The following is a 27105-nucleotide window of genomic DNA, read 5'->3' on the forward strand; positions in this document are numbered from 1 at the left end:
GGTGCTGAGGATCAAACCCAGTGCCTCATGCATGCTAGGTGAGTGCTCTACTACTGAGCCACAACCCCAGCCCTGTAAGTATAAAGCTTTTAAAGATATATTTACTACTTGCAATCAGGAATGGATACTTGATTTTCAAAGTTGGAAAGACATGAGGTACTGTGGAGTAGGATACAAGAGGAAAAGTAAACCCGAGCCCAGAGTGCCAACTGTTGAGAGGATCCAATGCTCTTGTTGTAATGTATGAATATAGTCTTCTTATAATGGCTCCTTTTTTTTTTTTTTTTTTTCTTTTTTTAAAGTACCTAGGATTGAACCCAGGGGTGCTTAATAACTGAACCACATCTCCAACTCTTTTTATTTTGAAACAGGGTCTTGCCAAGTTGCTGAGGCTGGCTTTAAACTGTGATCCTCTTGCCTTAGTCTCCCAAGCCACAGGGATTACACGCATGTCCATGGGGCCTGGGAGTTTTGTTTTTTAATGTGTGTACCAGCTGTTGTGTTTTTATTATGTTGTTGTTCTTTTTTTTTTTTTTAAGGTTTCCCTCAACCCCACACTTTCATAGCCCTGTCGTTTTCATTTTGTGCTTTTGTGTTGTGTGGTGGGTTTTGTTGCAACAGAATTGACTGCTCTTAGGGTCACTGACAGAGGGCCTGTGAGTTAGTGTGTTAGGAAGAAGAGAAAAGGGGTAATGCTGAGTCCCTGCAGCACTGAAAGGGACAATTCAGTGTTAAAGTCAGTGTCTTTCAAGACAGAGAAAGCAGCAGGTGACCTGATGGTAAAGCAAGTACTAAGAGGAGAACAAGGGAGAACACAGTGGTTTCGCACCTACAGGTGAGCTCTTGGCGACTCAGTCCACGTGGTGGGCGCAGAGTGTTCTGTGTGTGTGGAACAACGCCTGGTATTCAGGAGCAACCCTACTACTCCAGGAGGCTGCTTCCAGTTGGCATTTGGCCCAAAGCCGACTTCAGAGGCCACTGCAGAGTGTGCCTGTCTTATTCTGAAGTGGAAATAAAGTAGTATATAAGTTTGGCTGGACACAGTTCCTTGGGAGGCTAAGGCAGGAGGACCCCAAGTTTGAGGTCAGCCTGGCAACTTTGACCCAGTCTCAAAAAATTAAAAAGGCTTGGGGTGTAGCTTAATGGTAAAACACCCCTGGGGTTCCCAGTATTGCAAAAAAAAAAAAAGTTGACATCCTTCCGAAATGTAACCATCTATTTACACAAAATCACTTGCTCCTTGAGAAGGCCTGTGTTCTCCAGTACTTCCTTGACAAATTATGTTTTTGAAAAATGTAGATTAATGGAAGTAGATGTAACTTGGTTTGCCATTTGTATTAATCAGCTTTTGTAATTATGACAAAGTAGCTGAGAAAAACAACTTGGAGGAGGTCAGCTGCCACTATTGCTCTGGACCCATTGTCCAAAGCTGTCACCTCGGAAGCAGAGTGAGGAAGGGGAAGGGTCTGGGGGACAAGATAGTCCCCAAGTGCCCTCCAAGCAGGTCCTAGTCTCCTGCTTCTTACAGTTTCCACCACCTCCTGATGGAGGTTGGAGCCCTCGTGGCCTGGTCATTTCCTAGAAGGCCTGCCTCTGAACATCTCTGCTCTGCAAACCAAGTCTTAACATGGGAGCATTGGGGTACATTCCAGATCCAAACCATACTGCTGAGAGCCACAGCCGGTAGGAATGACAGCATGGCATTTTTGGTAGAGAGGTGATGCCAGCAAGCCATTGAAATGATAATGGTTATGTTAAGATGTGTATTCAATTGGATATTAGACCCCTGCTGTCCGCCTTGGAGAGTTCCCATTGGTTGGGGGAAGTGCGGGAGGAGGGATTTCTGGTTGGTGTGGTGTGTCCCAAGAGAAGGCCGCGTGCGTGGCGTTCACGGGAGTTTTGGAAATAAAGTTTGTTCCTGCTTGAGTGGCTCGTGATTTTTGTGCCCAGCCAGACTGCGGCACCATACCACCATCACTTTTTTTTGTTTCTAAAACCACACACTACAGACATTTAAAATTATTTTTTATTGGTATTTTCAATATTGACATATAGTCCCTCTGAAATAATTTTCCACAAAAGCCAGGTTCAAAACTTACTAACCTCCCTTTGACTAATATATTTAAAATCCAAACATTTCAGGGCCGTGGATGTAACTTAGTGGTAGAGCAGGGCCTAGCATATGCTTGAGGCCTTGGGTTCCATCCCTAGGACTGCAGAAGAGAAGAGGGGAGAACCACCACGGATTTCTCTTAAAGATTACTTTAAAGGTGCAAGGCAAGCCGAGAGTGAAGATGGTGGTTGAGTTCAAAATTTCACATGACAAACTTTTTTCAAAAATTGAAATTAAAACTATGATACAAAGTCATACTTTTTTTTTTTAACATCCAATGTTGTCACAGAAAACTTGCCCTCATGGAATAGGGCCAGAACACTCCTTAAATGAAGTTGTGAAATTAAGCTCTACTGCCTCTTTGGCTACAACAATTAAGAATTTTCTTCAGTGGACACTGGGGCTGGTCCTGCTTTCTCTGAAGTTTGTTCCCCGGAACTAAAGAAACTAACCTGACCTCCTTAGGCCAGGTTCCAGATTCCACAGCTAGAGCTGGCGTGGGGTTGCTGGAGGGCACTCTAGCTTCTCACTGACTGGGACTCACGGTGTCTCCGGCTACCTTCCCGGCCTTCAGTGTCAGGATACTGAGAGAGATCGAGGGTCAACACTCGGCTGAACATGCACTCTTCATGCTGCAATGGAAAGAAGCCAGGTTAAGAGTCAGTTCCTCTGATTAGGGAAGAAATGTATTCAAGTAAGGCCATCAGTGAGTTTGGACATGCATTAAAAAGGAACCTCCTTATGCCTAAAAGTGCATGAATACCTGTGTTTATACCAGGTATTTATTTTTTTATTATCTGGTAGGAGAAATTCTGTTTCTCTTATACCATGTTTCCAGGTGATACCCTAATCTGTGGGCACAGGAAGGTAAATTTTCATTTGAGCTTAAAGGAAAATTCAGGAAGCCAACTGTCCAAACCCCCGATTTCTTGAACTAGTTGTCCTACCCCATTAGCTCAGGCAGGTGTGTGAATGGCTGAAGAAAGTTGTTTCAAAATCTCAGCTAGTTTACCACTTGGAATTCCCAGTGGACTTTTTTTCCCCCCCGATACAGTGATAAAATACATTTGTTTTTGCTCAAAATATTCAGATATTATAGAAATATGAAATACAAGTACTAACAGTGTTCTAAGTTAATGTGTACTATTATTTTACAAAACTGTCATACTGCTGTGCAGTTTTCAATTTGCTCCTGTCTCTTAAAATGTATCTTAAATCTCTACTGTCATAGGGAAATTCTTGAACAGTTACTCTTAAATTGTATTTAACTGAACAATCATTTAGGCCTGTGTCTGCAGTCTCTAGACTCCATGTGGGACTGCAGACTGTGAAGGGAAGAGCTCTGGCAGTCGGGAGCTCGTGGTGGCCACTCCTCTCCCCTTGGTGTTCTCTTTACCTCTGGATAGATGCCGATCAGAGCATCAGCTCTGGAATACAACTCTTCTTTTAGGGAAATGATTATCATCTGAAATTGTTCTTTAGTCTGTTCTTTGATGTAACTTGATACCTGTGAGGAAATAAGCACACATTTCACCAGCCAGGAAAGGCCTTGTTTGGGCTCTAGGGACAGCAGTTCTGCATGTTTCTGATTTGCCCATTGTAGGTGATAAGGCACTTACTTGCCTTTCTGGTAGTTAGGTAAATCCACTACAACTGCAGAAATGTAAGCAGCTCTCATTTATGTGTGGTGCTGGGGATTGAATCCAGGTCCTCCTGTGTGCTAGGCAAGCACTCTTATTACTGAACTACACCCTAATCCCTAAAAGAATATTTTAAAAAGTAAACTTGTAACTTGAGATACTATTGTGGCAACAGGCAATCAGTCTTTATGATCAGATATAACAAAAACTCAGATATTTATGGGGGTGAAGAAGGGCTGGTATGCCTGAATATGGGAAAAAAACAGCAATTGTGTATGTATTCATTATGAATGGTGAACTCTGGCCCCTTCAGGAAGCTCAATTCCAAGGAAATTAGAAGAGCAAAGTGGACTGCATAAAAATGAGTCTTGGAGAACACACTGCTAGGTGCTTGGAGAATGATGAAGGAGAAGGCAGACTTAAACAGTCTAACAAGATACTATTTGCCAGCTCCCTAGATCTCCATGGGCTGGAGTAGGGCTTTGTGTGTCTTGGTCCCGACTATATCCAGGATATCAGATACAAGATCCAGGAGCAGGAGCAGCAGTTTCAGAGGAAAGGTCAGCAGCTAACGTGAGTGCTGAGACAGGAGGCTCATATAGTCAGAAGGGCTTCAAGCCTTAGAGGCCACAGCACTGGCCTCTAAGATTCAGGACTGAAAGAGTCTTGGAACAGTGATAAGAAAAGAGGAGATAGAAGCTACGATTACGATTTGTTTATGAAATGTCCCCCAAAACTTGATCCTAGCCTATGGTGTTACTGGGGAGGAATGAAACCTTTAAGAGGTAGGGTCTGGTTGGAGGAATGTAGGTCACTGAAGGAGATACTGGGACCTTGGCCCTGCCCCTTTCTGCATCCTTGCTGCTGTGTGCTCCCATCATAATTTACTACCTCACTGCAGGTCCAAAATCTACAGGCAACTAACCATGGACTAAAACCTCAAACTGTGAGCCCAAATTAACCTTGCCTCCTTTCAAAGTTGACTATCTCAGGTTATTTTATTATAATACAAAACTGACTAACAGATAAAAAGATGTACAGTGTACATACTGCTTTTACCTATCAGAACTGGTGGTCTGCCTAGCACAGTGGTGCACACCTGTAGTTTCAGCGCAGCTAACTGGGAGACTGAGGCAGGAGCATTGTGAGTTCAAGGCGAGCCTAGCAACTTAGCAAGGTCCTAAGCAACTTAGTGAGAACCTGTCTCAAAAAAGTAAAATAAAAGGCTGGGGATATAGCTCAGTGGTAAGGTGCCCCTGTGTGCAATCCCCAGTATTAAAAAGAAGAAGAAATGTTGGGACCTTGTTCATTAGATGGAGTGGAGGCTACTTCATGGTTGTTCACACTACATAACTTCATAATTCAGCAGTGGAGTGCCAGGAACATAAATCTCTAAGGAATCATGGAAGTTAAAGGGCTTTAATATACAGGCCAGGTGCTAATAGGAATCTTAAGCTAGACATATATCCTAGAGTAGCCACCAATACAAACTTCTAGGATTTTGCTAAAAGGTAAGGCTATTTTAAAGGCAACCAAGAAAAGATGTAGTCCACAAAGATTCCCCTGACAGAATATGGAATTTAAAGTGCCAAAATTAACCTCCCTAGGGGAGGTTTCTCCCAAGAGTCAGATGGTGAAGTCCAGTCAGATGACCAGGATGGCTGGTGTTCAAGAGAAATTGAGATTTCCTCTGTTCCTATGTTTCTTCCTCTGGTTACCATGAAGTCTGTGACATATTTTTGGGTATGGAATTGATGAGACATTCTTGTGTATCTTATGCTATGTTAAAAAGCAGGACCCCCAAAAGACATGGATTACATTAACAACTTGGTGGAATAGGAAAGACTAACTTTGTGACATTACCTCAGGCCACAGCTGCTCTGTGTCCCCCAACCTGCCCAGGCATGTCATGTGAGACTCAAAGTAAATCAGGAGGTGAGCGCCAGGGGCACAGAACCCTTGGGCAACACCTCAAGGCTGAAAACATCTCTCTGGGGTGGGCATATTAACCAGGCTCCAGAGATTAGGTTGTAAACCAGAGTGCCAATTTATAAATAAATATTGAGAAATATGTCTGTCGCATAAACAAAGCAGCCTCCTTGTAAGCAGCCTGTGGAAGAGGAGGGGCCTGGAATCCACCAAGGAGTCCGGGCGCTATGGGTGCTTGCCCTGTCCTTTGCTCACATTCCATGGCCCTTTCACTTCCAGAATTCCATGCAGTTGCAGCTGAGAGGTGTGGGCTGTGAAGGGGTCTCTACAGATCTGTCCACTGGTCAAGTACTGACTAAAGTTAACCCTAGAATTAAACTGCTTCCTTAGTTCTCTCTGCCTCAAATAATGGAAATAGAATTGTGTACAAATACAGGGATAGGATGAATTTGATAAAGTTGGGGAGGTAGAATTTGGGCTTTAATAAACAACTTATTTGGTCCATGAAACTTTATAAACCTCTCTGCCACAGGCCTGCTACTGAGACTCACTAATCTCCAATACCTAGATCTGTGGAGAAGCCATTGTGTCAGTGGTGATGCTGATGATGTGTAGCAACCCTCAACCCTCTTGGCTCCCTATGTTGGCTTCCCAGATCTTACAAAAACCACTCTGAAACATCCTATTTGTAGATATTTAACTTCGACTTTAAAGTATTAACTTTACATCTCAACAAATGCAGAGATAGCCTCCAACAAAATCCAGCACCCATTATGATAAAAACACTGAAGAAAATAGGGACAGAAGGAGCCTACCCCAACATCATAAAGGCTACATTTTAAAACCAAAGCCACTGGGCGCAGTGGCCCACACTTGTAGTCCTAGCTGCTCAGGAGGCTGAGGCAGGAGGATGGGAGTTCAAAGCCAGCCTCAGCAAGGGCGAGGCGCTAAGCAGCTCAGTGAGATCCTGTCTCTAATACAAAACAGGGCTAGGGATGTGGTTCAGTGGTCAAGAGCCCCTGAGGTTAGTCCCCAGTACCCAAACAAACCCAAAGCCAATTTATTAAACGGGGAAAACTGAAAACCTTTCTTTTAACATTTGGAACAAGAAAAGGATGTTGTCCACTCTCATCACTATAGTACTAGAAATTCTAGCCACAATTAGGCAAAAAAAGAGAAAAATATGAAAAGAAGACAAATTATCACTGTACATCATATCACTGCAAATGATATGCCTATACTTAAAAAATCCAAAAAGCCCCACCAGAGAGGACTGCCAGAGCTAATCAACAAATCCAGCAAGCAGCACATTACAAAATCAACAGCTTTCCTAAGAATCAACAATCCCATTCATAACAGCCTCAAACAACCACACAAACTTCCCTTCCCTAAAGCTCCCCCACCACCCAGGATTACCTTTCTTCCCTGACAGAGGAGAGTCTTCTGCCCTTGAGGACACACCCACCACAGGAATGAAAGAAGTGATTCATTCAGACTAAGGGATGGCAACAGAAAATCTAAGAATTGGCTATTTCCCAAATTAACAAGTGAATTTATATTCTGGACAGAGAACACCTGGAATGTAGCCTATGAATAACCTCTTGAAAAACCTCCTGTTCCCCCTGATGGTCAAAATCACAGCCTCTGGGGCACAGGAGTCCCTTGTGTTTCTCCTTTGCTACTAGAACAATAAAAATTCTCTTACCTTTTTCTCAAACAAAATACAACAAAACAAAAAAACCCTTAGGAATCCAATTAACCAAGGAGGTGAAATTAATGAAAACCCAGAACACTGTAGAAATCCACTGAAGACCTCCCATTTCATGGACAGTCAGAATTAGTATTGTTAAAATGGCCATATTACCCAAAGCAATATATAGATTCAAAGCAATTACCATCAAAATACCAATGATATTCTTCACAGAACTAGAAAACAGTCCTAAAATTCATTTGGAAGAGGAAAAGACCCAGAAAAGCCAAATTCTAAGCCAAAAAAGTGATTCTGGAAGCATCACAATATCCAACTTCAAATTATACTACAGAGCTATAGTAACAAAAACCGCATGGCACTGGCATCAAAGAGACCAACAGAAGAACAAACCCACACAGATACAGTAACGTGATCCTTGACAAAGGTGCCGGAAACACACACTGGGGAAAAGTCAGCCTTTTACACAGTGGTGCTGAGAAAACTGGTTATAGACTCGATCCTTATCTCTCGCCCTGGCCAAAAGTCAACTCAAAAAGGATCAAAGACCTAGGAATTAGATGAGAAAAAACTATGCAACCATGACTTTCTCAATAGGCCCTTAACACTCAAATCAAAAAGCCGCACAGCAAAGGAAATAAATTAGGATGTGAAGAGAGAACCTACAGAATTGAGAAAATCTTTGCTAGCTACTCTTCTGACAGATGATTAACATCCAGAATATATAAAAAACTTTCTTCACCAAAGAAAACCAAAACCCAATTAATAAATGGTCAAATGAACCAGACACTCTCTAAAGAAATACAAATGGCCAATAAATATATGAAAAAATGCTTGACATCTTTAACAAAACGGAAAATGCAAATCAAGACTACACTGAGGTTGGGCGTGGTGATGCCCTCCTGTAATCCCAATGACTCTGTAGGCTGAGGCAGGAGGACTGCAAACTCAAGACTAGCCTTAGCAATTTAGCAAGACCCAGTCTCAAAATAAAAAAAAACAAAAAGAGCTGGGGATGTGGCTCTAAGTGTCCTTGGCTTCAATCCCCTGTAACAGAACAAACAAAAACAGATTTCATCTCACTCCAGCCAGAATAGCAGTCATCAAGAATACAAACAAATGGGGGAAAGGATGTGAGGAAAGGGACATCTGTACACTGTGGGTGGGACTGTGAATAAGGACAGCCACTCTAGAAATTAGTATTGAGGTTCCACAAAAGATGAGGAAGAGAACCACCCTATGACCCTGTTATACAACTCCTTGTATTTATCCTGAAGAATTAAAGTCAGAGAACTACAGCAATCCACACACACCCAGGTTTACAGTAGCACAATTCACAATAACCCAGGTCTTCATCAATGGATGAATGCATAAAGAAAATGTGGCATGTATACACAATTGAGTTTTACTAATAAAGGAAAATGAAATTATGTAATTTGCAGGAAAATAGATGGACCTTGAGAACACTAAGTGAAATAAGGAAACTCACAAAATCAAGGGTCAGGAAAAGAAAGGTACGTGTGTGGAGGGATGACATGGAAATCGAAGGAAGATCAGTCAAGGGAGGAGGAGAGGAAAAGAGGAAACACTGGAAATTGTACTAGCCAAATTCTATTGTTATATTGTGTGCAAATATGAGTGAGTACATAACAATGAACCCATTGTGCACGATTATAGTACACCAATAAAAAACATGGAAGGAAGGAAAGATTTTACTTCAACTAGCAATTATTACCAGCCCCAAACCCTTTTCATTCTTGGCAACTGCCTTCTGATTGTAACACAAACTTGGAGTTACAGAAATTCTATTGAGAATTAAAAGCAGAAGAAACGTACTTTGCTGATGTTGGTGTTGTCCAGGGCTGCATCTACTTCATCTAAGACAAAGAATGGAGCAGGCCGAAAACTAGAAAAAATAACAAATTAGAAGTAATTTTTTATTTGTTTTTCAAAAGAGTCAGAGGAAAGAATTAACAGGATTCAGAATAAATACAACACACTCTTTTGGAAACTTTGTCTAAGTAACCAGTGGCCTTTGTGTGGCTAACAGGGTTCAAATATCAGTATGTATCCTACGTGACATGTGCAAGGGCTGGTCACTGCCCCCTTCGGACACCTTGACTTGTGGATGACACTTCATGCTTTTCTTCCACCCACTGCTCTTGAGTCTCTGATGTCAACTCTTAACTCCTGAACACCCAGTGCCCTTGGCACTCAGTGCCCAGAGCTCTCCAGCATCTAACCAGTTCCCCTGGTGGTTTCATCTGCTCCCCAAGTCTTAATACCATACACACACTGAGGCTCCCACACGTCAGTAATTTTGCCCTCTCTCCTGGACACACGTGCCATTGTTCACTCAACAATTCTATGTAGAAACCTAATAAACACTCACTCCAAGGTCATCCAAAAGCAAATGTTCCCCACCTACCCCCATTGCCTCCCTCCTTTGGTTTTCTTCACCTCAGTTACGAGCAGCTCTTACTAGTCCTCTTACCAGCTGTTTAGGCCAAATCCTGGAGTCATCCCCGGACTTCTTCATACACCACACCATTAGCAATATCTGTTACCACCCTGGCCCAGCAATCACCGACTTTCACCTTGACTCACAATAGCGTCATAATCCTATCCTGACACTGCTGCATAAAGATTACTGCACATGTGCCAGGTGCACTCTGGCCTCAGGTCCTTTGCACTTGCTGTCCTCATATCCAGATAAACCATCCCTGGCTATCCAGATGGCTTGTTCCCTTAATTACTTCAAATCTCTGCTCAAATGTTTCCTTCTAATAAGTCTTCCCTGATGACTTTTTGTTTTTGTGGTGCTATGGATTAAACCCAGGAGTGTTCTACCACTGAGCTACATCTCCAGTCCTTAATAAATTTTATTTTGAGACAGGGTCTCGTTAATTGCCCAGGCTGGGCTTGAACTCTCATCCTTCTGCCCTAGTCTCCCAAGTAGCTGGGAAGACAGGTGTGTGCCACTGCACCTGGTCCTTAACACGTGATGACTCTTCATATTGCAAACCTTCCCAGCCACCTATTATCTGTTACCTGATCCGATTATTTCCCTGTAGTACTTCCATTTTCTAATATTCTCTATATTACTAATGGAATTTACTTATTATTTATCTTGCCCAACTAAAACAAGCTTTTTTTTTTTTTTGATACTGGGGATTGAACTCAGGGGCACTCAACCACTGAGCCATATCCCCAGCCCTATTTTGTATTTTATTTGGAGACAGGGTCTCACTGAGTTGCTTAGTGCCTCGCAGTTGCTGAGGCTGGCTTGGAACTTGCAATTCTCCTGTCTCAAGCCTCTGGGGTTACAGGCATGGGCCACGGTGCCCAGCTAAAACAAGTATTTTTGCCCAGCTAAAACAAGTATTTTTGAAGTAGGCATTTTGTTTCAGTGATCTCCAGTGCCTGCAACAGTACAGATAGTAGAGGTTTGTTGAGTAAAGGTTGGGGCGCCACCTAGTGACCGTCTTATGCTGCTGTGAGCCTCCTGTTCCGAGCCAGTCTCCTTTCCCAGAGCTCCTCTGCCATGGTTGGTCTCTTCCTTTGGGGCCCTGTTCTTTCTCCTCCTTGAGACCAACAAGAAACTCTTGTCAATCTCTTGTGTTCTAATGTTCCTGGTAATGGGACTAAGAGGCAGCAGCCCCTCCACTTTGGATCCCCACCAACTGCTTGGAATGCCAAAAGCTGTGAATGCCTTTATTTTAGCTAACTCTCTGTTTCTTGATTTATATTGCAAAGAAACTGTGCCACCATCATCAGTGGAAATAAGGCTAAATACTTTTCTAAAGAAATACCTCGCTTTCAATATTATTTACTAAATATATCTCTGAATATGAAGTAGGACAATAATATACAATTTTAGTTTTTGAATTTGTTGCTCACGGTTTTAAGCAATACTGATATCATATCTGGTTATTCTAAATTTTTCTTTTTCTTCCCTATAGTTGGAAAATTACTAGCTACTGTTAATAAAATCTGTCAAAGATTGAACTCTTAAAGAGTTGCAGTCTAAATTACTGTAGGCCTAAAATACACCCTGAATTGTCTAGCTGAAGTTTAGTATGCATTTACTAAATATTAATAAAGAAAAATAAGTATAGATCTTCCATAGAAAGCTCCACTTGGTTTTTGCCCTGGTACAAAACAAAATAGCTGATGCTGCTGCTTTTTTTTTTTGGTACTGGCAATTGAACTCAGGGGCACTCGACTACTGAGCCATATCCCCAGCCCTATTTTGTATTTTATTTATAGACAGGGTCTCACTGAGTTGCTTAGTTCCTTGCCACTACTGAGGCTGGCTTTCAATTCACAATCCTCCTGTCTCAGCCTCCCAAGCTGCTGGGATTACCAGAGTGCACTACTGTGCCCAGCAAACCAAGTAGCTTGTTGTGACCTTACCTGTGTACAGCAAACAGGAGAGCCAAAGCTGCCACACACTTTTCTCCCCCTGACAAATTGTCCATTGGCATAAATCGTTTGCCTGGGGCCACACAATTATAACTAATTCCCTCCAAATAGGGTTCTTCAGGGTTCTCTGGGCTAAGAAATGCCTGAAACACATGTTATTTAGCATTATCAGAAAAGTAATCAGCAAATTTCAAATTGGGGTGGCAACATAGTTTACATGCAAAATATTCTATTGGTTAGGTTTTCCTCCATTTAATCACAGATTATAGGGTTGTCTGGGTTGGGGCGGGGAGAAAAAATACTCTAATACAGAAGATCAGGCATTCCCACCAGGCTGTGTCACACCACAGCGGCACAAGCCAGTCTTACAAAGGCAGTCTTCTTTAGTTCACTCAATGACCAACGGACCATTTATCAAATATTTACTGAACACTTACTATGGGCCAAGCACTGCAAAAATAGATATGAACCCTGTTCTCAAAGAGTTAATGAGCTTAGTTTAGTCTTATTTTACTGAAAATAAATTATTTTAATTTATCATATTATTTTCAGTTGAAATTCTGAAAGGATCATCTGAGTCACAGAAGAACATGAGCCAAAAGCAAAGCAGGTATTTAGCCTTGACCCACACCTTAACTCCACATCCAATTCCCAAGCATTTTCTGTGGGCACTGATAATGGAATGGCATGGTGATCACGGAGACTCTCATTAAAAAGGAAACACCTGGATTGGGATCCTGCCTTTGGTTCTTCCTCTCTTCTGTGATACTCTGACCAATTCCACTGATAATGTTCCCTAGGATACTCTATACTGACTCCACCTTTACTACAGAGACCCAAGGTGCTAAAGTCAAATCACTACCAGACAACAGATTGGACACCAAATGATCTAGGTCACTCATTTCAGGTAGAGAAACAAGCCTGGAGTGGTTATGACTTGTCCAGGCTGCCGGCTCAGAGTGGGTGGGATGAAGAACGCAGCTCATGAGATCAGTCTTCACAAACTACTCCCGGGCAAGTGAGGCACTCAAATAATGTGCAGTGGTTATTTACATCCCACCAGAAAAAAACACCACCAATAACACAAAGATCCCACTAGTTATTTCAGGTTTGAAAATACATACTTGGGCACTGTTGTTTCTGCAGAGCTTCTTGTAGATTTGATCAATTGAGATTGAGACGTGCTCAAAACACTGGCTGAAAAGATCGTATCTCCTTTTTTTCACCTGTTCAAACTCTTGCCTACACATTCTGGCTTCCTTTCTGCTGGCCTCAAAAGCTAAGAGAGAATCAATGTTCTTTATTTTGGAGACCACCGGGAACTTCTCTTATTTAAAGTGTAGGATATTTTAAAAATTGAATTTTGAATTTGGCTTTCTTAAGTAAATCTATCTTCAAAATAACCTCAACTGTTATTAATTCCAAGAGCAATGCTCTTATAATTGATAAGCCCCTCCCTTTTGGGGCAAGGCTATTTTCTTTAAAATAAAATGTTTATAAATTTTATTGGAATATTCAAGGAAATATTCTTTATTAGAGCTGGGGTTGTAGCTCAGTGGCAGAGTGTTCGCCTCGCACATGTAAGACCCTAGATTTGATCCCTAGAACCATATAAAAATAAATAAAATAAAGGTATTGTGTCCAAAAAAAAGATATAATATATATATATATATATATATAAATAAAAGAAAACTCTTTATTATAAAATATTAACCTACAAATCTTGATAAACTCATATCTGAGTAGTCTTTAGTTAAAACAATATTATATACAACAAAAATTTTATCCAATTACAAAAAAACTGAAATTGTACAACATAAATTGACTCTAGCAGGGCTAATTTCCAAATAATATTAACAAGTTCCTAAAGAGTATTTAATATACCTATTTTTCTGGCACAAAAAACTAAATGTTTGTTCTATAATAATCAATAAACCTATTTCTAAATTAAAGCAGAACATTTTTCATGGAGGAAGCAAGTAGTGATTCAGGATTAAAAGAACACATTAATATAAAACAGCAGAGGAAAATATATAAGAAAAGTTATATTCCAAGGGTGACTGTTGTTCTAGAAATCAAAATACCCATGAATATGATCCTGTTAACAACTAAACCCTAGTTCAGCTGGGCACAGTGGCGCATGCCTGTAATCCCAGTGGCTCAGTTGGCTGAGACAGGATAATCAGAAGTTCGAGGCCAGCCTCAGCAACTTAGCAAGGCCTTAAGCAACTTGATGAGACCCTGTCTAAAAATAAAAAGTAAAAAAAAGGCTGGGGATGTGGCTCAGTGGTTAGGTGCCCCTGGGTCCACTCCCCAGCACCAAATAATAATAATAAAAACCCAAGTTCACCATCTGTGGATTCCTGAAACTTGTCTCTGACAGTCTTCAGGTTCTCTAGGGCTCTCAGGTTTGGGGCTGCTGTCTTCAACAGAACATCCTCCTGGGAGGCCATCTGCTGCAGGAGGAGTGCAAGGTGGGCCTCTATCTCTTTATCTGACTGCAGAGCCTGTTATTGCAAAAAACACCACTGACTGGCACGCCTTTTACATCCAGACTGCTAAGTAAGACAGAAGCACAGGTCAGCCCCTCTGACCCCACCAACTCCCTCTGCACACTCCCCACCCCAGCTGCTCAGCTTGGAGCTGCAGTCACACAGCACCATCTCCAGCTTTCCAGGTCGGCTGTGCTTTTCATACTCTACAATACACATGCTGCTCTTGGAAGATGTTGTATCTCTTTTTTTTTTTTAACCTGGCTAAAAGACAATTCATTTATCACCTTAATTTCTGTGTTCAATAAACAGTATATATCATCTACTACATGTTAGACACTGAAGATTCAATGAAGGACACTCTCTGTCTTTAAAAGTTCACAGAGAAGTAAGCAATATATCTGCCATTTATAACAGGATGAAAAACCTCTTATCAGGATAGCATAATGCAGAGAGAAGGGCAATATTCAACCTGACTAATGAATAGAATTAATTGGGGTGAGGATGGAAAGGAAACAGTGGCCATGCCCTTCCAGGAAAATGTTGTTGCTTTCCAGAAGGGAATGATATACATCATAAAGGAGAATTGTCTGAAAACTGAGTAAACTTAAAACATTCTTATACCATACACTAGAATAAATTTCAGATGTATTAAACAGGCAAATGAAAACAACACCATAAGTACAAATAAGATATTCATATTTACTGAGAAATGAGGTGACAAAAAAGCAATGAAGAAAGCACTAAATAGAAAACTACAGGAAAGACAAAAAACTCTTCTGCCAAAAGATGCCACAACTACAGAGTCTAACAAAATGATATTGATGATGTGTGAAATGAAAAGATGTGGCGGGTATTGCTCCTTGGCTCCATCTCTGCTTTTTCTTACTACTGCAGCCTGTCTTGGGCCAGGTGTGCTGAGGAGTGGGCCTGCTTTGCTCAGGTGACAGCTAAGCCCCTCTCCTCCACCCACTGGGGGTGGTGCCTGGGTCAGAAATGAACATGTAACCCCACTCAGGTGGCTGCAATGAGGGGACAACTGCTGGGACTCTGTATTAAAACCTTTCAGTCTTAGATCAGCTCCACCCCAAAAGGGCCGTACTAGGATGCTGATGGGGCAAATTCAGCATGCTGGAGCAGAAGCCACTTTCATTTACTGCAGGACTTTGCAAAGCTTTTGTTTATTCATTGTGGCCTACAAGAAGGAAATAGGATTCAAACAGTAGCTGGGCACAGGAACTCTGCTTCTTTGGCTAAACATTTCATGGCAGAGTGTTCTGCAGTGAGCAATGCTGATACAGATGTAAAAGTAACCTTCTTACTTATTAGCCCACTTTATGATGTGAAAGAGACCCGCACAGAAGTGTTCTTAGTTAATATAGAAAAAAATGTTTTTCCTTTGTATATTTCTTTAAAAACATTAAGAAATCTACTTTTATTTTTTAAAAAGAACTTACATTCTGTTATCTAAAAATGATTCTGCAGTACTTAAATATTCAATATTGCTGTTAGTCGGGATAATCAGGAGAAATCAGTTACCTTGAGATCCTCTCTTAAAGGGCTATAGTCCACTTCAATTGTGGCTTCCTTTTCATAGATGTCAGTTGTCGTCTGGGTACTTTCTGCTTCAGTTCCCAGCTGAAAAACACACAAAACTCTTTTCTTGTTATCTGAGATGATGACCTCTGCTGATTCATCTGCCCCTAGTCCTCCAATTGCTTGTCACCTCATGCAAATTAAAAGTTTAACACCCTTATGACAGCTGGAAGGCTGCAATGATCTGGCTGCCCTAACTCTGGTGAACCAGGGTCCTTTGCTCCCTCTGCTGAAATCCACAGCCTCCTTGACCACAATGCAAGTGCCACCCTCAGGGCTGGCATGCTCACTCTGCTGGACCACCTCCCCCAGATGCCTGTGACACTTCCTCTCATTCTACTCACTGGCGACCTTTCCCAGGCCACCCCTGGTTTCTCCACTCAAGGCTGCAAGCCCCTCCACAGTGCTCTGTATTCCCTTTTCTGCTTCATTTTTTCTGTAGCACCTATCAACACCTAACACATCAATATCTTACTTGTTTACAATTTCTCTGTTGGATTGTCCCTACCACACTGTAATCTGAAGGAGAGGATTTTTGGCTGTTGTATTCACTGCTGTATTCTCAATGTTCCACACGATGACTGACACATACATTTCATTTTCAGTATGTATTATATTTTGGAAGGAACAGGAAATAAGGAACAGATGAGCACTTATTTATCAGTTGCCTAGCCTTTTGTATAAGCTGATCAAAATCAAGACTCACAAATTAAGAAGAGGAAAAAAACCCACTTGATATTCACTCCTTTCTTAGCTACACACCTTCAATGAAATTTTTATAATTAAGCATAATTTTATGTAATACATGTTAAAATATCTCACAAAGAAGTTGAACTTCAGTACAAAATGTTTGAAGCTCTAACTCCCATGATGTCTATGTATGATTCAACATCCCTGTTTGCATTAGACTTCTGTGTAAGTCATCTGGTGCCATGCCACTCAAAGTGGTCCATGGGCCAGCAACAGGGGCCTCATCTGGGGCTGTGTGGAATGCACTCTTAGGTCACATGATACCCAGATGCTTCCTCTGCACATTATGATTTGGGAATCCAGGAAAATCCCTCCCCATAATACGGAAATCTTCTGAGAACCTGGCGGTACAGGCAACACCTCCAATGGAAGGGTTCCACCTCACAGACACTGTCAAATAATGATTTCTACCCAGTAACCCATTTGATCCTCTGGAAAGAGGATTCAGTTCACACCTAATATCTTTCTATTCTGGGTTTTACAGAACACCTTGGATAAGCATGGCTACAACTAGATGGCTTATCAAATTCCAACCAGGAACTCACCACCAGAGGCCACTGTTTTTCTATAGAAAGTGTTCCCAAGTTGTAGACATGACTCTGTGGCTTTCTGCACCCAATCTAATACTCCCCCTTAGGACCAGAAAGAATAAGTGTGACTCACATGAGACTTTCACCTATTTGAAGATAATGGTTACATTCCCCAAGCCTTCCCTCCCCAAACAACATGGTCAGGGTTTTCTTCACTAGTCTGGATGTATTACTCTTAAAATGCTTGTTTTAAAAAGTAAATACAGTATTCTAGTGTAGCCCGACTAGCACAGAGTAGAACAGAAGTAACACTTTTTTTTTTTTTTAAAGAGACTATTTCAGGATTTGGTGTGAAGCTCAGTGGTAAAGTGTTTGCCTAGCATGCACAAAGCCCTACATTCAATCCCCAGCACTACCACCAAAACAAACAAACAACAAAAAAAAAAAACCCAAAACTTTTATAGAGTAGTTTTAGGTTTAAAGCATCAACACATCATAATTACCTGAAGTCCATAGTTCTCCATTAGGGTTTACTATTGGTGTCTATGAGTTTGTATAAGAGCATAAAGGCACGTATCCAAAACTATACATTATAGTATTAGGTAGAATAGTTTCACTGTCCTAAAAGTCATCTGTTTCACCTATCCATCCCTCACTGCCTTCTAATTCCTGGCAAACAGATTTTACTATCTAGATTGTTTTTGCCTTTTCTGGAATATCATGAAGTTGGAATCACAGATTATCTTCTTTTACTTATCAATGTGCATTTAAGTTTCTTCCCTGTTCTTTCATGGCTTCATAGTTTTTTTTTTTTTGCTTTGAGATGGGGTCTTGCCCAGGATGGTCTTGAATTCCTGGGCTCAAGTGATCCTCCTGTTTCAGCCTTCTAAGTAGCTGGGACTACAGATGTGTGCCTCCGCAACCAGCAGTAGCTCATTTATCCCTAGTGCTGGATAAGATTGCAGGATCTGAGTGAATCCGTTTATCTGTTCACCTACTTAAGGATATTATGGTTGCTTCCAAATTTTCGCAATTATGAAGAAAGCTTCTACAAACATCCATATGCAAGTTTTGTGTGGATGTAAGTTTTCAACTATTTTGGGTAAATTCCAGGTAGTATAATTGCTGATCATATGGTAAAAATATATTTAGTCTTATAAGAAACTGCCAAATTGTATCCAAAGTGGCTGTGGTTGTATTCTCACCAACAATGAAAGACAGTTCCTGTTCTTGATCCTTGCCAGCCTTTGGTGCTGTCAGTGTTCTAGATTTTGGTCTAGAGTATAGCTGTTTAAGTGTTTTTTGTTTGTTTGTTTGTTTTTTGTACTGGGGATTGGACCCAGGGGTGCTTAGCCACATCCCCAATTCTTTTATTTATATATATATATATATATATATATATAGTATGTATATACATATATACATATTTATTTATTATTTAGAAACAAGATCTTGCTGAGTTGTTTAAATCCTTGCCAAGTTACTGAGGCTGGCTTTGAACTCATGATCTTCCTTCCTCAGCCTCGTGAGCATGTGGGATATTACAGGCATGTGTCATGGTACCCAGCTGTGGTATCTTTTTAAATTTGCATTCTTCTAAAGACCTATTAAATGGAACATCTTTTAATATGCTTATTTGTCATCTATTTCCTTTGGTAGGTAGTCTGTTAAGGTCTTTGGCCTATATTATTTTAATCAAGTTGTTTACTTTTTTTTTTTTTTTGGTGTGTTTGTGAGATACTAGGCAAGCACTGAGCTATATCCCCAACCAATTTTTGAAATTTTGAGAAAGGGTCTTGCTCACATCGACCTTAAATTTGCAACTCTCCTGCCTCAAATCCCAAGTGTGCTTCCCCGTGCCTGGCTGTCTCCTAGTTTGAAGAGTTCTTTGAATATTTTGGATAAGTCTTATCAAGTATGTCTTTTGCAAATATTTTCTCCCAGTCTTAGCCTGTCTCAATTCTCTTGACAGTGTCTCTAGAAGAGAAGATTTTAAAAATTTTTGGTGAAGTCCAGTTTACAATTATTTCATGTGTTGTGCCCGTGCTGTTGTATATCTTTCACTAAACACTTGCTTGTGTTCTGAGCTTCCTGGTTCAGTTTGGTGTCTGACATTCATTTGAGGGAAATCATTACTATTTCAAACACTGCTTCTGTTCCTTTCCCTTTTCTTTTTCGGTGTTCCTATTACATGTTACACCTTTTGTAGCTTTCCCATAGTTCCTGGAAAACCTGTTTTAAGTCCCCTCTTTGCTTTCTAGTTTTGGAGGTTTCTATAGAGATATCCTTATGTCAGATCCTTTCCTCATCCATGTTCAATCTTCTAAAAAGCCCATCAAAAGCACTCTTAATATCTCTTCATGTTTTTGATCTGTAGCATTTCTTTTTGGTTCTTTCCATCTCTGCTTCAGTTGCTCATCTGTTCTTGCATGTTGTTTACCCTGTATAGCCCATAGCTTTTAATCACAGCTATTTTAAGTTCCTGGTCTGATAATTTTAACATCCCTATATCTGAGTTTAGGTCTAATGCTGCTTCTGTGTCTTCAAATTATTTTCTGCCTTTTGGTATGCCTTTTCATATTTTTCTTGATAGCTGAACATGATGTACTGAGTGAAGGGAACTGCTGTAAATTGGCCTTCAGTAATCTGGTGGTGAGGTGTGGGGGAAGGGAAGCATCTACAGTTCTATGATTAGGTCTTAGTACCCCTCACCCCACGCAGATATTGGGATTGAACCCAGGGGTACTTTACCACTGAGCTATAATCCCACCTCTTTTTATATTGAGACAGGGTCTCTCTAAGTTGCAGGGCTGGCATTGAAGTTATGATCCTCCTGTCTCAGTTTCCAGAATCACTGGGATCACAGGTGTACGCCATTTTGCCCAGCTAGATCTCAATCTTTCAGCAAGCCTCTGTCCCTATGATTTCATAAGTGTTTCTCAGTAATTTTTCCCCCTTTCAGGGTACAGAATAGCCAAAGCTTGCTGGAGATGGCCATTCCCCTACCTCAGGTCAATTAGGCTCTAATAAAACCCCAGCAGATAGGCTCCCAGGGCAGCAGCCCCTATTAAGTGAGACCCTGAAGGTTCAGGAGGCAACATGCACAAAAGTGAGGGAGCCCTATGACTGGTGTTCCTGGTGTTTTCATCTCTCAGACCTCCAGGTTTTCCTAAGTGGGTGCTGGATCCTCCTGGAGGCTCCTGCACTGTAAGCTGTGATTCCCTTTATCTGTCTGTCTCTCCAGTTTTGGAGCAGTGGGTTTTGCTCTGTCCTCACTTCTCTGACAGATGTAAGAGTTACTGATTTTCAGCTTTTTACTTGTTAACATGAAGGAGTGAGGGCTGGGGATATAGCTCAGTTGGTAGAGTGCTTGCCTCACATGTACAAGGCCCTGGGTTCAGATCCCAGCACCACACACACACACACACAAAAAAAAAAAAAAAAAAAAAAAAAGATGAAGGGATGATTTTCAAGTTTCTGACAAGCTGGAATGGAAACTAGAAGCAGCACTTTTCTTCTTAGATGTGGTTCAATATGAATTGGGCTTGTCTTAGTATCTGCTGTGAAATACCCTGCCACGAATGTGGAAGTCTTTCATGCTAATCAAGAAGCACATAATTTCCCACTCATGATGGGCATGTTGGAGAATAATTCTGAAGTTTCAGTAACTGAAAGAACACTGGAAACAAAGTGGTGGCACGGTTACTGACCAACAGCCACAGACTGAGTCCTGGAGACTGTTTCCTCCTCCACTCTGTAATTATAACACTCTTCTAAAATTAAACTGACTTGCCTTTAAACTGACTATTTCTTTGTATGTATAGCGAGTGCTGTTTTTCTGCATGCCCCCCCCCCAATTTTGCTTACAATAACCACCCCCTTTCCCTCCCTTCACACCACAAGACTGGGTGGGTACATGATCCAAAATGAGCAAATCAGAATTCTTCCCCAGGATTTTTCTGGGAGGGCAGGAGAGAATTCTCTTCCCTCTGTCAAAGCCACAGCTACCTTGGAGCCTCCTGAGGAAGCTGATCTAAGAGGACAAAGTCAAGATATACTGAGTAAGAGTTCTGCAGCCTTAAAAGGCCCAAGAATCAGAGAAATAAAAAATAAGCAGGCAAGTTGCTCTAAACACCAGGTGCAGTACCACCGCACATATTTTAAGTAATTTTCTAGGCACCTCTACTTCAATTATGTCGTCCAGTGACCCCAACAGAAGAACTATCTCAATGTCTTGAACTTTACAATCAAGCAGCATGTTATGCTTCTCTAATCGTTTTTGTTCCAGAGAAGTCTGAATGATCACAACTTCCTTTTGCAATTTTCCCACTTCCCTGTAAAAACACAATATGAAAAGTGCTTTTACTCATTATGTAATACGGCACTAAATCAAGAAAAAGTTATATTATAGGAAAAGGTGACTTTTCCTTATGAGTCCTGTAAGTGTTAGAGTTTGTAATATAAACATTAACACTCCTGAGAAAGACCATGAATGAACCTAGTTAACCCAAGGTTGCTTTTTTCTTTTTGTGTGGTACTGAGAATGGAACCCAGGGCCTTGTTCATGCTAGGAAAGCACTCCACCACTTAGTTATATCCCTAATCCTATTTATTTTGAGATAGGGTCTTGCCAAGTTGCCCAGGTTAGTCATGAACTTTTTTTTTTAATATTTATTTATTTTTTAGTTGTAGTTCAATACCTTTATTTATATGTGGTGCTGAGGTTCGAACCCAGGGCCTCGCACATGCTAGGTGAGTGCTCTACTGCTGAGCCCCAGCCCCAGCCCCTAGCCTTAAACTTGCTATCCTCTTGCCTCAATCTCCCTGGTAGCTGGGATCACAGGCATATTTACTGAGCCTGGCAATGGCATTTTTCAATAATATACATTCCTGATTTAGTCACAGTGACCAAGATGCAGTCCTTTCCCAGTTATTTTTTTAATATTTTATTTTTTTTTAGTTGTGGTTGGACAGAATACCTTTCATTTTTTATTTATTTATTTTTTATTTTTATGTGATGCTTAGGATTGAATCCAGGACCCTGCACATGCTAGGCAAGCACTCTACCACTGAGCCACAACCTCAGCCCCTTTCCTAGTTACTTTATTTATTTTTATTTTTGATATCAGGGATTGAACCTAGGGTCACTTAACCACTGAGCTGCATCCTCAGTGCTTCTTATTTTGAGACAGGGTCTTGCTAAGTTGCTTAGGCTGGCTTTGAACTTGCGATCCTCCTATTTCAGCCTCTGAGTTGCTGGGATTACAGGAGTATTATGCCACCATACTCAGCTTAATTTATTTATAAATCTATACTTTTTCAGGTTGTGTTTATTCCTCATATGAGCTCTACATTTTGGAACCTCAAACCAGGAGAAATAGGAGCTGTGGTTGTGGCTCAGCGGTAGAGCACTTGCCTAGCATGGGCGAGGCTCTGGGTTCGATCCTCAGCACCACATAAAAATAATTAATTAAGATCTTGTGTCCAACTACAACTAAAAAATAAATATTAAAAACAAACAAGCAAGCAAACAAAAACCCAGTAGAAATAGTCTCTCTGCAAGAGAAATCAGGTAAATCATTGTATCCCTGACAATCTGAAGTCTCTGTACTACCTGGCTCTTCTCAAGATGAGGCTACGAGGTTTACTAGCTGAAACAATGTGGACTTTTAACAGGACCCAGAAAGGGGACAAAAAAGTAAGAAAAGAAAAAGGAAGGAAGGATGAAAGGCATGGAGTAGGCAGGAGAAGACTCCGAGATTTTCAAGAATACAAAGAGAAACAAATTTTAAACTAAATATAAAAGTTTAAAAAAAAAATCAAGAAACAGATTTTAATTTCTCTTAAAAAAAAAGTCATACACAAAGAACTTCCCAGCAGTGTCTTAAAGCACTGAAGGATTTGGGACAGTGAGGAAAAGTGACATGCCAAGAGGTTGAGCAAAAAGAGCTAATTTCTCATTGCTATGATCATGTCAGTCATGCAGAAAAGCATGTTATTTTGCTACAAGTCAGCTGACCCAAGGCATGTCACCATCATCATCACGGCAAATGCTTATCAGGTACCAGGCTGTCTTTTAAGCTCACTCCATCAGTGTTCAGGTCACTATTCTCTGAGGCAGGCATTTTCTTTAACCCCGTTTACTGATGAGGAGATCAAGGCACAGTATGACTGAAGCAAAGCTGGGATGTATTCATAGGCAGCATGGCCTGACCCATCCCTTACCCTCTGTGCCATGCTGCAGAGAGGGAATCTCTGGATAGCAGAAGACACCAGCAACATCAAGGGGGATTTAGGGCAAGGGACTCTACGGGATCACGTTTTCATTCACCAGAAAGAACTACTCACTCTAACCAACTAATTCCCTCATTTGTTTCCCCCCAAATTAGAATATTTCAAATATGTTACGTGAGACCAAGAGCAATAAAGGGTACATATTCAAATATAGCTTCACATAATACATTCCACTCCGACAATACACATGTCTAAAATGCTGGCTATATCTTTCAAACTGATGAATTCTTAATTACCTATCAACAGCGAAAAACTTCTTCCGTTCTTCTTCAATCTGAGTTTGAACTTTCTCAGTGTTGGAATTCTGAGTGACAAAGATGTCCTGAAGTTGCTGCCGTTTTGCCATGAGTTCATCCACAACTTGCAGACAGTCTTCTTCAACCTGAAGAAAGAGGATATGCACTGCAGATTTACCATCTTTTATGTTGTTAAGGTCCATAGGTTCTGTTATCAATAAGACCAACCCAGTCACTCTAAGATAAATCATATCCCATGTGCTGCTTGAACCTATGTCATGGATTGTGACCTACTCTCATTCTACACCTTTTAGGAATTATTATCAGTACTTGCCTTCATCCTTCATTTTAGACCCATTTCTCATCTCACTGCCATTTGACTTCCATTCCCACTGTCCAATAAAGTTCTTGCCACTGTGACTTTTAAGTGGCAATTAAACAAACATTTCAGGATCAGCCTTTTAAACAGTCTTTATCACTTCTTCCTTCCTGCAGCACTGGGGCTTCTGGGATGCCTCCTCTTCGACTGACTACCCCTGTTCCTAGCCTACCTGCACCTTCCAGAATCCCATGGCCGCTTCAGTGCTCTCCACTGTCCATCTGCCCAAGCATTTCAACTTTTGTCACAGAGTTTCAATTTACTTGGGTCAATCAGCAGCTGCCAGATCGATAGCTCCTGCCCAGATTTCTCTGCATTCCCTGCTGGTGGACACTACCGTCTAGGCACCACACAGACCTAAGTCCCCTCCCACCTACTTCCCAATCAGAACTCAGGCAGGAGTCCTTGTGGCACCCCGCCTCACCTTCCCTCCCACCCAGCATCCAGAACTCAGGAAGCTCTGCTGATTTAAGCACTTCTCACATCTGCCCCCATCACTACCAAAGCCTTTTAGGAGCTCAATAAGTGAAGGAGGTTGAAAATTCAATGAAGAGACACTTCAGCTACCACTCACTGTTAGTTACCTTCTTCAGATTATCAATGTCTTCTCTACCTTTCTGGATAGTTTCTTTTAATGTGTTGATCTTATTCAGTTTCTTCTTAAGCTGATTGCGACTATACTCAAGCTGAATATTAAGCCGAGTTTTTTGCTTTTCAAATTCTAATCTAGCATAAAAAAGTCAAGTATTACAAATGGTAAGTGAAATGCTCTCTTTCTTTCTTTTTAACGTTCTCTTACAGGAAATTTCAAATACAAAAGTAGAAGGAATATGATAATGAACCCCATGAAGCTCTCACTCAAATTCAATATAATCAATTCAAGATCATTCTTGTTTTACGTATAACCCCACTTATCACAAGCAAATTCAAGACATCATGTAATTTCATCTGTAAATATTTTATGTGTATCTCCAAAAGTGAAGTGACTTTTAATTCATAAGCACAAATTATTATAACTTAAAAAATCATAATAAATCTTTAATATGAAACTATTACCATTGCCAAATTTCCAGGGCATCTCATTATTTTAAAAAAAACCTGGATATCTGTATTAGGATTCAGACACTGCATACAGGTGATATGTTTCTTACATATTTTATAATCTATAGGTTCCCTTCTTTTTCTTTAAGTTACAACTTACATATTTATTTATTGATACTGAGGTTTGAACCCAGGGCTTGCACATGATAGACTCAACCACTGAGCCACATCCCCAGTCCTTTAAAAATTTTTAATTTTTACTTTGAGACAGGATCTCATTGTGGCTGGCCTCAAACTTTTGATGGTCCTGCCTTAGCCTCAAGTAGCTGGGATCACAGGTATGCACTGTTACACCCAGCTTTACATGTTTATTAATTTTTTTTTTGCCATACTGAGAAATGAACCCAGGGCTCTCTACCTATGACCTACATTCCCAGCCTCCCCCTCTTTTTTGGAAATAGGGCAGAGTCTTGCTAAATTGCTGAGGCTGTCCGCAAACTTGCAGTTCTCCTGCTTTAGCATCCAGAGTAGCTGGGATTATAGACATACACCACCATGCCTGGCTTTATGTGTTTATTAAATTATTTATTCAGTTGTTTGCAATAGTTATTCAAATATAAACTCCAAATATAAACTTTCAAACTGAAGAACATGTCCCTTCCTGATGTACTTTCTACTTGCAAGCTTCATAAACTCCTCATAAAAGACTCTAATACTGCTGGGCACAGTACTGCACACCTAAAGTCTTAGCAACTTGGGAGGCAGAAGCAGGAGGATCAAAAGGTTGAGGCTAGCCTCAGCAACCAAGTGAGACTTGAAACAACTTAGTGAGAACCTGTCTCAAAAAATAAAAAGAGCTAGGAATATAGCTCAGTGGTAGAGCACCCCTGGCTTCAATCCCAGTACTTAAAAAAAAAAAACAAAAAACAAAAACAAAAACCAACATCAACTGTAACTTGCCCTTTCCTTCTTCTATCCCTCCCATGTATCCTGGCAACCCAACTGTTCATTCAAGATATACTTTTAAGTGCTATCTGTATCAGATACTGTGCTAGATAAACTGATTGAAAAACAGTGACAATAAAAACAAAGTAATATTTAATGAGAGCTTACTATGCATCTGTTATCAAAGGTCTGCTATAAATTAACCTACTCAAAGTAGTAGACTGTGAGGTAAGTAACACTAGTGCCCCATTAACAGAAGAGACAAAAGCAAAGAGTTCAGCCTTGTCTAAGGCTACCCATTCGGGAAGCATGGAGCCAGGTGTGACGTAGAGGAGGCAACAGGGTCCCCACTCCTGACCTCTGACTGCACTGCCTGTGCGAGAGGTCAAGAAGAAACCTTCAAGAGACTTGTCTCTGCTCAGCAGTCAGGCCTACAGAACATGAGGGACACCACACAACTCCAGCCTTCCTGTCCCCTCGCTGGTAAAACTAGAAAAAAACTGATGGATCCAAAAATCTACTTGGAAATCTCAGTGCTCCTCTTAGTTCTTAGTGTGCAACCAGGCAGAGACTCAAAGACAGAAGACCTGAGCAACACCAGCAGCCTGGCCAACTGCCTTGCAGGGTAGCACTGCACCCAACAGCAGAATGCACATTCTTTGCAGGTATGCATGGAACATGTACTAAAACAGACAAGAATTGGCCTCACTTGAAGGGATCAAAATAATTCAGAATATATTCCTCACCACAATGAAATTAATCTAAAAATCACTAACTGAAAGACATCTGAACCCTCTTGCCCTGCCAATATCTGCTAATCAGACAACACTCTTTTCATCCTATGTCATAGGAAAAAAAAAAAAAAAACAACAGGGATACTAGGAAATATTTTGGACAGAATTATAATTAAAATACAATGTGCTAAAATTTGTAAGATGTAGCTTAAATAGCACTTAGAGAGAAATAAATATCTTTAAGTGTTTATATTAGAAGATAAGCCCCAAATACATGTCAACTTCCCTCTTAG

At 40.8% G+C, this 27105-nt stretch overlaps 1 protein-coding gene across 2 annotated transcripts in view; it reads right to left on the reverse strand.

The window, feature by feature from the left end:
* Positions 1-2551: 2551 nt before the first annotated feature.
* Positions 2552-27105, reverse strand: part of Smc1b (structural maintenance of chromosomes 1B) — an 80620-nt gene continuing 56066 nt past the window's right edge. The window contains exons 16-25 of one of the 2 annotated variants that reach the window (XM_046429610.2): positions 24677-24818; positions 23714-23859; positions 21364-21517; positions 15847-15945; positions 14166-14322; positions 12940-13094; positions 11807-11958; positions 9227-9296; positions 3510-3620; positions 2552-2745 (exon numbers count right to left, since the gene is read on the reverse strand). In XM_046429610.2, the coding sequence (XP_046285566.1) occupies positions 2632-2745; positions 3510-3620; positions 9227-9296; positions 11807-11958; positions 12940-13094; positions 14166-14322; positions 15847-15945; positions 21364-21517; positions 23714-23859; positions 24677-24818 (1300 nt within the window). In that variant the 3' untranslated portion in view covers positions 2552-2631. The remainder of the gene's footprint in view (positions 2746-3509; positions 3621-9226; positions 9297-11806; positions 11959-12939; positions 13095-14165; positions 14323-15846; positions 15946-21363; positions 21518-23713; positions 23860-24676; positions 24819-27105) is intronic. The other variant, XM_058574233.1, reaches the window with a different exon arrangement.

Source organism: Marmota monax, unplaced genomic scaffold (assembly GCF_021218885.2).
Source record: "Marmota monax isolate L192 unplaced genomic scaffold, Marmota_monax_Labrador192_F-V1.1 WCK01_AAM20220418_F8-fsc00051, whole genome shotgun sequence".
Classification (NCBI taxonomy): Eukaryota; Metazoa; Chordata; class Mammalia; order Rodentia; family Sciuridae; genus Marmota; species Marmota monax.